At 44.6% G+C, this 12,372-nt stretch overlaps 3 protein-coding genes across 11 annotated transcripts in view; all 3 read left to right on the plus strand.

Annotated features, from left to right (window-relative positions):
• The window catches only part of LOC125428526 (zinc finger protein 420-like), an 815,993-nt gene that overhangs the window by 636,800 nt on the left and 166,821 nt on the right, over positions 1-12,372 (plus strand). The gene's annotated exons all lie outside the window — the stretch shown is intronic.
• The window catches only part of LOC125428575 (zinc finger protein 431-like), a 30,131-nt gene continuing 17,962 nt past the window's right edge, over positions 204-12,372 (plus strand). Inside the window, exon 1 of the mRNA XM_048488925.1 lies at positions 204-240. The gene's annotated coding sequence lies outside the window, so the exon portion shown is untranslated. The remainder of the gene's footprint in view (positions 241-12,372) is intronic.
• Positions 1,323-10,416, plus strand: LOC125429289 (zinc finger protein 664-like). The gene is made up of 7 exons (XM_048490277.1): positions 1,323-1,383; positions 1,448-1,567; positions 2,459-2,529; positions 2,578-2,644; positions 5,394-5,771; positions 5,963-6,196; positions 9,306-10,416. The coding sequence occupies exons 1-7, from the start codon at positions 1,323-1,325 to the stop codon at positions 9,818-9,820; spliced, it is 1,446 nt and encodes a 481-aa protein (XP_048346234.1). The 3' UTR covers positions 9,821-10,416.

Raw genomic sequence — 12,372 nt, forward strand, 5'->3', positions numbered from 1 at the left:
TGACACAGGCGAACGCCCGGCCCCATCATACCTTCCGCCTCTGCGAGCAGCATGGCGGCATCAACTACCTGGCACCGTTGGCTGGGCAGCACCATGAAACTTTCCCCTCTTGCCCTTCGCCTGAGTTGGGCGGGTGGATTCCAGCGGCCGGTCGTCGAACCACCCGGCTTCATCGTGGGTTTGCCGCCCTGCAGGCAGCAGAGGCGGCGATCCATGCTTCTCAGAATGGCCGAGTAAAAGGTAAAAAAACCCCCCTATATATATCAGTGTTATCTTTATTTAAACGCCATTAAAAATTATTTTATGTCTCCAAGTGTTTTCTTTTCCTGTGGGCGGGTCCAAATGGCTTCTTTTGAGTGTTAAAGGTTCCCACTACCTGCCCCTAGCCAGACAGGTCCGCAAAACATCAGAGGCCAAAGCCTCATAACAACACCTACAACTGATCTTTAAGCAGCCTGAGGGAGGCAGGGTTTTTCCCCTAAAAGGACGGCCACAAACAGGCGTGAGAAGCTTGAAAAATGTGTATAAATACAAATGACATTAATCCCTGACCTGCAAAGTACAGCACAGATGCTCCTGATCCACCAAGGAGAGGCAACACATCTAGGTGTCTTCTACGATCCAGTGTAGCCTCCTTCTCTTTGGGGGACTTGCTGCTCTTTTGAAATATTTTTCCTCTCCCCTTCCTAGCCATCTGAGAAAGGGTATCTTTCCACGGTGAAATTTCCCAAGAGAAGGGAAGGAGATGGAAGTGGAGGACCCAGGAGGGGCGTGGGAATTGGCAAGAGATCAAGAAAGGGGCCCCTGGCCCAGCCAAACGAGGTGGTGTAGAATTCTGGGAAGAGACTGTGCCAGACAACCTGGATCAAAAGGTACTGTGAGCTCAAATGTACATGGGCGATGCTTCCAGCAGTTATGTGCTATAATGGCACTGATGGGCTCCCCCCGAGGGATTTGCAACCAGCTCCATGGACTCTTGCAAAAGCACTGGCTGAAGCCAAGAGAGGCACCCTGAAGCTAGTAGATGCTGGACCTGTTGGATTCTGGGCAGTTCCCTCACCCTCTTGCCCAGGAAATGCAGTGCTGGGTAACAGAGGATGGAGGCCAGGAGACCAGTTCCCAGGCAGTGGTCCTGGCTGAAGAGCTTCCCTTATGAGTCAGGCAGAGGAGAAGAGGCAGGCTGAACAGGTAAGGGGGTTTCATTCACTCCGTTCAAGCAATGACCTTCTTCTAAAGGCTTCTCCTGCTGATATTTTTTTGCCTGGTAGAGAATCTTGCCACTTCAGACTGGGGAAAAAATCCAGCCCTGATTCTTGCCCCCCATGGATGAAGTGCTAAGTAGCTCTGCTTTGTTGCTGTGGGATGAGGAGTCTGGGGAGTGGGGTAGGATCTGTCTCCTCAGTGATGGAGTCCATTCCTTCTCTTATCTGTCTTCCCACTGTTTCAGATGTGGGAACCATCCATGAAAGATTCAAGCTACATTTTCTGAGGCAGAAGGAGCTCCTTCAGAGGGAGTGGCAGAACCAGACCTGGCCCAGGAGCGTGCCCAGGATTCTTTTCCCTCATGGTAAAGCAGTGCCTTGTGCACAGATGCAGTGGAGACACATTGTGAAGTAGTTGGGTAGAAGGTTTAGGGACAGGAGAAGCAATAAATACCTCTGCACAGGATACAAGCAGAAGTTTTAATTTCTGGGACTCAGGAGCCATGTGGGATGTATGGATGATCAGTCATGTGAAGGGAGGTTAGACAGATTCATGTGGAGGGCAATTTCATTCTTTTTTACCAACTAAATTAGGAATATTTCTATCTCACCTTGTTTCTCGGTTAGTGGGTCTGGGTGCTTTTAAAAAAGAAAAGGTGAACCAAATCGGGTTCACAAGCCAACCAATTCATAAATAAATGAAACCTGTTTTTTCCAGGCCAAGCATATTTCTAAAAAACTCAGCAACAGGGGCCAATAATCTAACTTCTTTTTCCCTTCTTATGGGTTTTTCCTTCACTGGCATTTGCTGGACAACATGTGTCAGAATCTGAGGGTTACAGAATTAGGAATTCCAGACCAATGTGTGGCATCTCCACTGGAGCTTCAGCGAGTGGGCCATAGGGTGGACATGTCTCATTTGGCCAAAACCTGAATGCAGTTACTCTGGAAACCCATTTGTATGACCTTAGATTTTTTTTTCAAAGCATCGACTGAGATGCACTAAAATCATATCTGGGTTTTGGGCTGGATATAACAGTACCTGGCCTGAACTAAGGGGCTCTGTGGTGTGATTCAAAGCTCACCTTTTAATGTTCCATAGTTAACAGGGCATTAACCACCTCTCACAGAAGTCTGAAATGTGGGTACCTGGTGCTTCTGTCCTGCGTCTTACACCCTTTACTAAAAATCATCAAAAGTTCAGTTAATAGTACAAAGAGCAAGGCTAACACTTTCTGCTTTTGTCTTCCTTGCAGGTAGTGGGAAGACACTGTTGAGTCGCCATCTTTGCAGAGGTGTGGAAACAGCTGTTGCACCCTCAGTCCAGGTAGGGGGAATGAACGGGGGACAGCCTGAGTCTGTCTGTCCTCCTTAGGGGGGCTGTTTCTCCTTCTGTCTGAGTGAGAGAGAGGCTCTGAATGTTAATCCCGGCATTACCCATGGTAACTTCTGCTTCTCTGTACTCCTTCCCCATCACTGCCCTCTCAGAGTGCAGTCTCTGCTCTGGGCATGATCTGTGAGGAAGGGAATCTGCTTTTTTCTTCCAGTGTCCATTTTCATTTGAGGAGGTGGCTGTGCATTTCTCTGAAGCAGAGTGGGCCCTACTGGATCCAGGCCAAAGAGCTCTCTATGGGGAAGTCATGCTGAAGAGTTTATGAGTGTTAGTAGCCTTTCTGGGTGAGAGCGTTCATTATTATTAGTTGCTTAATATTTAAATTGCTACTATTGTGATGATGCATGAATCAAAATCTTGACTAGAAATACATCTTTTGGGGGCCTACCTCACTACTCAGCCCCCACCGGATGGGCTCTAGGATTTTGTATAGCAGTAAAAGCAATTTTCAGCATAGCTGGGTAAAGCACCTGGCTGGTCCAGGAGCAATTGAGGCCAGTGTTGTGGCCATCATCCAAGCCAGAGAGCCTATCCTGCTTTGAGATCAAAGCGGAGCTGGGGGACCATCTGGAAAGACCCTGGAAATGACCACATCCTAACTTCTTGGTTTCCAACATTTACAATACACTAGTCAATTTTTTTTTGGAACTCTCTCAGCCCCACCTACCTCACAGACTGTTTGTTGTGAGAAGGGAAGGGAATGTCTTTGTAAGCCCCTTTGAGTCTCCTTACAGGAGAGAAGGTGGAATATAAATCCAATTCTTCTTCTTCCTCTTCTTCTTCCTTCTCTTCTTCTTCCTTTTCTTCTTCTTCTTCTTCATCCATTTTACCATATGATCTTTTACTTATTCTGTTTCTGTATCACATTGCAATAACAATCTATAAATTTTCCACAACAGTTGCCTCATGTCTTCAGTAATTAATTATTCAAAAGTCATTTTCCCCCTCAAACATTCACCTTCTTTTGTCAGTGGTTCTCTCAATATTGAAGTCATTTGGTGATATAGTAGCCAGAGAATATTTTTCCTTTCATTCTTGATTGTTGGCCAAGGCTTTATTCTTCTTTGTCTATCCATCATATTCTCATAGGTCAAATTGTCCTTTTCTGTCTTACTGGTAGTACTAACATCACAAAGAAGACTGACGGGGGTAGTCAGAGGTGGTTGGAGGGCTTATTTAAATAAAATACTTTCCCCAATATTCTTAAAATATTCTTCCCATCTTATTATTGAATCATCCTTGACAACTTTTTAACCCACAGGTAATTATGTATACCTTCTTTAGAGCCCACTGTTTACAATTTAACATTTTAATGTGGATAAATAATCCAATTTGTTAGTACTGGATATCAGAAGGGCTTAAATACTGGCTATTTCAGGGAAAGCAGCTCTTGACTTGAGAGCATCTCTGCTGGATGCAGACAAAGCCCCAACTATTTCCTACGGTACTCAGCTAAATCAGGTGTTCCCAATGTCATAACCATGGCACCTACTGATTGGACTTCTGGCACATACTGAATGTCTTTAGGAAGGGGGTGGTGCCAGGTAGGGCTTTTGCCCAGCAAGGGTTCTGATTGACTACTGGATATTTGATTGGCTGTGCAGATTTTTTAAAATGTTACTTTGGCAGCAGCTGCCACTACAGCACAAGGATCTACACTCTGCTACTGAAGTTAAACTGGGGCAATCATTCTGTGGCTGGTTTCAGCTTCTGCAGCAGCCGTTTTTGTTGCCTGTCATGCCATGCCAGAATTCCAGGGAAAGGGTGCACGAAATTATTTAAGAACAGCCCCACTAAATAAGATTGAAGAAAGTCCGTCAACACTTCCTTATGTCAGACTCTCGAACATGGAAATAACAGAGACTGTAGGAAAGTCCTAAAGCAGCTTTATTTCGTAACGAAGAGTAACAATGCAAAGCAGGATCTGAGCTAGAGAGCTCAGATCCAGGACCTATATCCTTTACCCCCCCCCCCCCATTTCGCCCCACACCAAATGTCCACTACAGGTTCTACAACAATTGCACTACAGAGCTTCAAAGAACCTGGGAACCTTTCACACCTCTTTGTATATGGGCTGGCATCAGGAGATTACCAGGAAGGGAAGAGGGAAACAGGAAAGCATTTACAGGAAAACATTTCCTGAGCCCTTCGGGGATAGGGCGGTATAAAAGTCCAAAGAATAAATAAATAAATAAATAAATAAAATTTGCAATTCACACATAGCAAGACATCTAGGTACTGACAGGCATGGTCCTGACACTTTAGAGCACTCACCTAGATGCCTTCAATTCTTAACTGCTACACCAACAGCTGGCACCTCTTCTAAAAACAATATGGGTCCCCATTAAAATAATTGGTTCACTATGGGTGCTGCTGCTGCCACACCCCTCCCCCTCAACTCAGGAAACTTGTATTTTGTAAAGCTAAATATATATATTGTCGGTTCCTTTTACTGTGATGATACCAAGAAACTCCCTGTATAATCGCAGGTCTACTTATAATGATAACTTCTTGTATTTAATCAAAAGACTTGCATGGGAGAGTTAATTATCCTTTACCACCTTTTCCCCCTTAAAGTACATTAGGGGAGTTTTGGGAAGCGGCAGAATAGTAAGAATATATAAACAGCACTACTGGAGTGCCTGACCAGAGAGAAGATGTGATCACTGTTTCAGGTTGAGTGAAGTGGGGAGAAAAATTCAGAATTTGGAAACCAAACGTATACCCATTGATCAAGAGTGGCTGATTTGTTGCTTCTGCTTTCATGAGTGCTGACTGGATCTCTCTCTTTATTCCAGCAGAAGATGTCGAGGGGACAGTTGGAGAATTCTGTAGGTTTTCACTGGAAAGAGACAAGCAACAAAAGTCTGACTGTAACTTCAGAGATCAAGAGAGACAAGAGGGAAGCCATGGAAAAAAGATGAATGAAAAACCCATTCCTTTCCAAGGACGGCTATTCCCTGATGTAACTGACATGGCAGAGGAAATGTATAAATGCTTGGACTGTGGATTAAATTTCTCAGATCAAACTGGCCATGATATCAGTTTGCAAAAGCCCCCTGTAAAGAAGGCCCATAATTGCTTCCAGTGTGGAAAGAACTTCCTTTGTGGAGCAGAGCTCATTAGACACCAGAGAATCCATATAGGAGAGAAACTGTATAGTTGCTCAGACTGCGGCAAGAGATTCTCTGAGAATTCAGATCTTGTTCAACACAAGAGTTCCCACCATTCAGGAGTGAAAACATCTATCTGCTTAGAGAGTGGAAATAATTTCTGTGATGGGAAGGCACATAAATGTGGAGAGAGATTCCATAGCAGTGTTGATCTTCAACACCATCTACAAATCCACACGGAGGAATGTTTTGAGAGTGCTCAGAGTGCGGAAAGAAATTCTGTGAGAGTTTTAATCTTCAACAGCATCTACGAACCCACACAAGGCCTTTTGAGTGCTCAGAGTGTGGAAAGAGGTTTGCTCACAGTGGCCAACTTCATGTGCATCAAAGAACCCATACAGGGGAGAAACCTTTTGAGTGCTCAGAGTGTGGAAAGAGATTCAGTCAGAGTGGCAGTCTTCAACTGCATCTACAAACCCACAAAGTGGGATACCAAAATCTTTTGATTAACAAGGTGTGGAAAGAGATTCAGCTCGGTGCGCGATGCAGCGAACGGCATCAAAGAACCCACACAGGAGAGAAACCTTTTATGTGCCCAGAGTGTGGGAAGAGGTTCATGCAGAATGGAAATCTTCAGCAGCATTTAAGAACCCACTTGGGAGTTTCAGGTTCAGCTGTTGATCCCTGCCTTGTCACCCACAATGGTTCCAGATTCAGTGGACATATCATTCAAGGTGCTGCCAATTAACTTGGGGCTGATATTGCAGGGTCATGGAAATCAGGCACAAATGCTGGCACCTCTTCTGACACCACTGTTGAAGGAACATGCAGCTCTATGTGCATGATTGCTGGAGCAGAAAACATGAATGAACATGAAGGTGACAATGGACTCAAAGATTGAGAGAAGCTTGAGAGGGCAGGCACAGCAGCTGCTGATGTCTGCAACCACGGAGGGGGGCCAGCTGATGACATTGGCAACCAACCATGAATGGCAGTGAGCTGGTGGGTGGGTGTGGTGATCCCCTCTCGGGCCAGGTGTTTGACAGAACAGTGAGATTGGGTGTGCAGCGGAGGATGGGAGGATGGGCAGGCCTTGGAATGGAAAGGAAGGGTAGAAAGGAAGGAAGCAAATGAGGTGTGGGGAGGCACACATCACCAAAATCAAGGAGAGGAATCCAATGGATTGAAGGGGGCACTTGGGAAACCAGTCCCTTGTTTCTTTACTGGTTTTTCTTGTGTGTGTTTTTCACACAAGAAACTATTTCACATCCTATTGACAACCACAGACAACACACTTACAATGAGCAGAGATCAGATATGTTTTAGACACCACTGTGGTTAAGAACTGATCATTTCTCTAGATGGTGATCAGGTGTTTAAGGCAGAAGGGTTTAGCATAAAATCAGAGTTCTGTGTCCAGTGGGTGAGAAACCCGGAGAACACCCCCCCCCCCCTTGGTTCCTGCTCTTGCTCAGCACCATTGGGATTGATGGCTGCAAGATGGGAGGTGCATTTTGTCCTTCGCAGGACTAGATCTTTAAAGGCAGCTCTGTGATTGACACCTGGCCTCACAACTCAGCTGTTGCTGGGGCTATGTAGCAAGGGCTGCCTATGACGGGGCCACCATTGAAGGGGTGGACATCCAAAGGGGTGGGCCTATTAGGCGAACCACTTTGGGCAAGAATAAGGGCAAGAGCCATCCCCTATAGTCCAGTTTCTTGGTTGGTGGGAGGGGTTAGACTAAGTAGTTTTTGGTTTTAGCTCGTTTGAGAGCCAGTGTGGTGTAGTGGTTAACAGCAGGTGCACTCTAATCGGGAGAACTGGGTTTGGTTCCCTTCTCTGCCATTTGAGCTATGGAGATTTATCTGGTGAACCAGACTAGCTTGTACACTCCAACATATGCCAGCTGGGTGACCTTGGGCTAGTCACAGTCCTTCAGAGGTCTCTCAGCCCCACCCACTTCACAGGGTGTTTGTTGTGATGGGAGGGGGGAGGGAAAAGAGATTGCAAGCCCCTTTGAGTGTCCTTACAAGAGCGAAAGGGGGGATATAAATCCAAACTCCTCCTCCTCTTTTACCACCACTACTACTATAGACAGGAGATGTCACCATGAAGATATTTCTGCCTGCCTCCTTGGAGCAGGAGGGGCTCCAACCCAGGATTGTGCAAAAGGCTCATTGGTTTAGCAATTTTCGAATATCCAAGGTTGAGGGAAATAAAACGAGGCAGACTCGTTTTGGGAACAGGACCTGTGCAAAGTGACCTCCCCCCAGCAGTTTATATTGTGTCCTACATTTGCACTGTGCAGAATCCACCACTGAGAAAAGGTGCTTTCCCAAAAGATTCCAATTTGGAAAACATTGCAAGAAAAGCAGGGTACAGGAAAAATGGGAATGAGCCTTGAAGGTCACCAATTTGGAAATGAGGGCATGAAGGTGTTCTAAAACCGGTCTGTGTAGAAACAGCTTCAGAGCTGTGGAGAATCCGTTTGCCAAGTGGAAACTCACCTGCTAGGCTGCCCAGTTTTTTTTTAATGCAATTCTGCAGTGCCATCTGCTGATAGATATGTATGTCCCGTTAGCTTTCTTTAATTTCCCTAATAACTTTCTAGTAGCTTGGGGAAAAAATAAACAAAGAACTCAACCCCAGTGATACGAACAGGGTCCTGCCTGAACAGCAAGCCAAAAGAATGCTTAGAGACTCGGATTCCCATGGCAAGGAGTTTCCCAGGCTACATATAAACCAGGTGTCAGCAGCACCTGCTTCTGAGGAGTCCACAGGGAATCCTGCAAGCAAGCAGATTCATGCCCCTTTGTTACATCACTAAGTCGCTAAGTTCAGGGGGCTGACCCTGAGCCTCTAGTCTACACCCACCGACACCTGCAGCCAAACTGCACACAAAACTGCACCCCACTCTAAGGGGAACCCCAAAAACCAGTGATTTTATTGGGAGGAAAGTGCTGGTGCTCCTATAAAGTTGCATCCCCACCAAGTCTCCTCTCAGGAATGTGCCAGTACTCGGTGCCCTTGGTTAGCTCCACACAGAAACACACCTTGCTGAAAACTTAATGCCTGTGTAACCCATGCCATTTTAGTGTTTGTGTTTTGTTTGGATCTTAGGGCCCAGGGGATATGAGCTCAATGAGCATGTGTAGTTGATAAGTTTTGCTTACATTTTACCAACTGCAAGAGCCCCATCCTCCTCATCGATCTGGCCTGCAGCAGAAGGAAAGCCTACAGCTCAATTGAGGGAATTGCTTATTTTGTTTCAGACCCAAGTTGAAGAAAGACCTTCAGCAGCTACACCCTATGCAGAAGAACAGATGGGATAAAGAAGCCCTGCATTATTAATTGTTTGGACTTTCTTGCTTTTCTTTATTTACTGGATAGTGTTAGTAGTTATAACTGTTTTGAGTGATTTTCTCATTTCTTTGTCAAGCCACAGAATGCTGCCATATTAACTTTTTAATTTTCCTAGGTCTCCAATGGAGATTGATGTGGCCATCTGAGATGACTGAACAGAATGAGATGCTCCAGGAGCACAAGAGATTCAGTCACAGTGGCAGCCTTAAACTGCATCAAGGAATCACACAGGAGAGAAACCTTTTGAGTGCTCAGAGTGTGGAAAGAGATTCAGTCACAGTGGCAGCCTTAAACTGCATCAAAGAACTCACACAGGAGAGAAACCATTTGAGTGCTCAGAGTGTGGAAAGAGATTCAGTCACAGTGGCATTCTTCAACTGCATCAAAAAACCCACACAGGCGAGAAACCTTTTGAGTGTTCAGAGTGTGGAAAAAGATTCAGTCATAGGTGCAGTCTTCAGCTGCATAAAAGAACCCACACAGGTGAGAAGCCTTTTGAATGCTCAGATTGTGGAAAACAATTCACTCACTGTGGAAATCTTCAGCTACATCAAAGAACCCACACAGGAGAGAAACCTTTTGAGTACTCAGAGTGTGGGAAGAGATTCAGTCAGAGAGGCAATCTTCAAATGCATGAAAGAACTCACACAGGAGAGAAACCTCTTGAGTGTTTAGAGTGTGGAGAGAGATTTAGGCAGAGAAGCATCCTTCAACAACATCTAAGAACTCACACAGTGGAGTGTCTCTAGTGATACCATCTAATTAGTTGGATCCCTCCTCCTGGTAAGGAGTGCCATAAGGCAAGCGGACCAAGGACTGGCATCTTTAGAGGCATCCCTCACCTCTTCTGGCTGAAGCTTCTAAGCAGCATCACCAAAAGCCTAATCCCTTTTCCTGCTTCAACCAGCATTTAGATGTCAATTGCACTGCATTTTTTTTGCAGCTGATTACATAACCCTTGAAGCACATGTGTATTAGAAGGACATTACTTGCTTCAGCCTCCTTACCACCTCCATTATATTTTTGCAGCAGCAACTCCACAGCTTCCTTGATTACATGCACCCTGCCAGTGTGGGATACAAATGGGATGGTTCCCCAAACTGTAATGTGCTTTAAAAATCTCTATGTGATTGTCACTCTTTTGACCATTGTGTACCTAGGTTGGATCATTGGATCCTTGTGTGTTTTTCTTTTTTGTGCATTGAATTTATTAGTGTTTAACCATGTAGTTAATTTATCATGTGCTTTGACTTAACTGTTTCATTTAAAACTAATTGTTGATTGTTTTAATGGGCATTTAGACACTCACAAAAGCAGTGTCTGATTTCAACCTCACACCATTTCAGTTGGCTTAATGTTTTTCTGACAAAGAATCCAGATCTGATTATTTTTCCAGTATAGTTTTCATCCTCTCTCCCTTCTCCTCAGTCTTCCTTCATGCCCTGCTAGACTCACCTTGTAACAGCTTACAGCTGGCTCATCCCTTGGGTGACCCTAGCAATTGATTAGTGGTCCATTATGTATGAAGCTGAAGGATCTGGACACACAAGTTGTCATTTCATCTCTACTCCTGGTTGAAGGACATGGTCCAGGGAGGGAAAGACGAATAGTGGAGATGAACAACTGACTTCACACTTGATGCTGCCAGAAATATTCTGACTTATTGGATCATGTTGTGTGGTTTCATGAAGATGGGCTACTACTGGTAAAGAATGGGTTGCACCTCACAGCTGTATGTAGGAACATTGTTGCTAGGAGGTTTATAAGAAAACCTGATCAGGAGGGCTTTAAACTGAGTTGTGTGGGTGAGGGAGACAGTATTCAAGCAGGCAGGAATTCATTAAGTACGAGAGATAATAGTCTGAAGGTTGTGGAGAGAACTGAGTGAAGAATTCAACAGTGGGAGGGGGGGAAATCTTAAATAAGCACCTGTGGAAATGAACCATCACCTTACATGTCTACACTAATGCACAGAGCATGGGAAATAAGATGAATTGGGATTCTTAACACGACAAAGCAAATATGATGTAATAGGCATCACTAATGAGTCTCATTATTGGAATATAATAACTGAGGGGTATAACCTCTTTAAGAAAAATAGACCAACTAGGAAAGGAAGAAAAATAGCATTATATGCCTAGGATGATTACACCTGTGAGCAGGTCCATAATTTAAATCCTAGAAACCTGGTTGAGAGCATTGGGGTAAAAAATAAGGGGTAGAGAAACAACAGTGATCTTGTTGTGGGGCTCTATTACAGACCTCCAAGCCAGACTGAAGTCCTGGATGATGCCTTCCTGGATTATCAAACTTTCAGAATGCCTTCCTGGATTATCAAACTTTCAGAAAGGAGAGAAGTAGTAGTGCTGGGAGATTTCAAATATCCTGATATTTGTTGGAAGTCAAACTCTGTGAAGACTATAAAGTCCAACAACTCTCATTTGCCTTGTAGACCATTTCATGATCCAGAAGGTGGAAGAGGCAACAAGGGGATCAGCTCTTTTAGGTCTGCTCCTAACCAACAGTGATGACCTGCTTAATGAGGTGGAAGTGATAGGATCCTTAGGTGGGAGTGACCATGTTCTGCTGGAGTTTGTTATCCAGTGGAAAGGAGATAACAAGTGTAGTCAGACACACATTCTAGACTTTAAGACAGCTGATTTCAGTAAATTTAGGAAGCTACTGCATGTGATCCCATGTTAAAAATACTAAAAGTGGAGTACATGATGGCTGGAAATTTCTTAAAAATGAGATCTTGAAGGCACAATTTCAAATTGTTGCAATGAGGAGGAAAAATTGGAAGTGTCTAAGAAAATCAGGAAGGATGTCTAAATACCTTTCAACAGAACTGAAAGTTAAAAGGGACATGTACAAGAAATGGAAAAAGGCGGAAATCACCAAAGAGCAATTCTAACAAATAGTCAGGACATATAGAAAAAGAGTTAGATTTATATCCTCCCTTTCTCTCCTGCAAGGAGACTCAAAGAGGCTTACAAGCTCCTTTCCATTTCCCCCTCACAACAAACACCCTGTCAGGTAGGTGGGGCTAAGAGAGCTCAGAAGAACTGTGGGACCCCAGCCCAAGGTCAGTTCCCAGCTGGTGGAGTAAGTTGGAGTGTACAGGCCAATCTGAATTCCTCAGATATGAGGCTCCACAGCTCGAATTAAAGTGCAGAAGCTTTCGGAGAATCAAACCTGAAGTTTCCTCCAGATTAATTAGAGTACACCTGCTCTTAACCATTATGCCACTGCTGCTCCTTAGGGAGAAAGTCCGAAAAGCTAAAGTTCAGAATGAGATCAG

The sequence above is a fragment of the Sphaerodactylus townsendi genome, linkage group LG03 (assembly GCF_021028975.2).
Source record: "Sphaerodactylus townsendi isolate TG3544 linkage group LG03, MPM_Stown_v2.3, whole genome shotgun sequence".
NCBI classification, from domain to species: domain Eukaryota; kingdom Metazoa; phylum Chordata; class Lepidosauria; order Squamata; family Sphaerodactylidae; genus Sphaerodactylus; species Sphaerodactylus townsendi.

Excerpts from the sequence above, each read along its gene's own strand:
- LOC125429289 (XM_048490277.1), top strand. The coding sequence starts at position 1,323 with ATGGATGAAGTGCTAAGTAGCTCTGCTTTGTTGCTGTGGGATGAGGAG. Across the intron at positions 2,530-2,577 it reads CTGTTGCACCCTCAGTCCAG|GGGGGCTGTTTCTCCTTCTG; the intron begins GTAGGGGGAATG and ends TGTCCTCCTTAG. Across the intron at positions 5,772-5,962 it reads GTATAGTTGCTCAGACTGCG|AGTGCTCAGAGTGCGGAAAG; the intron begins GCAAGAGATTCT and ends GAATGTTTTGAG.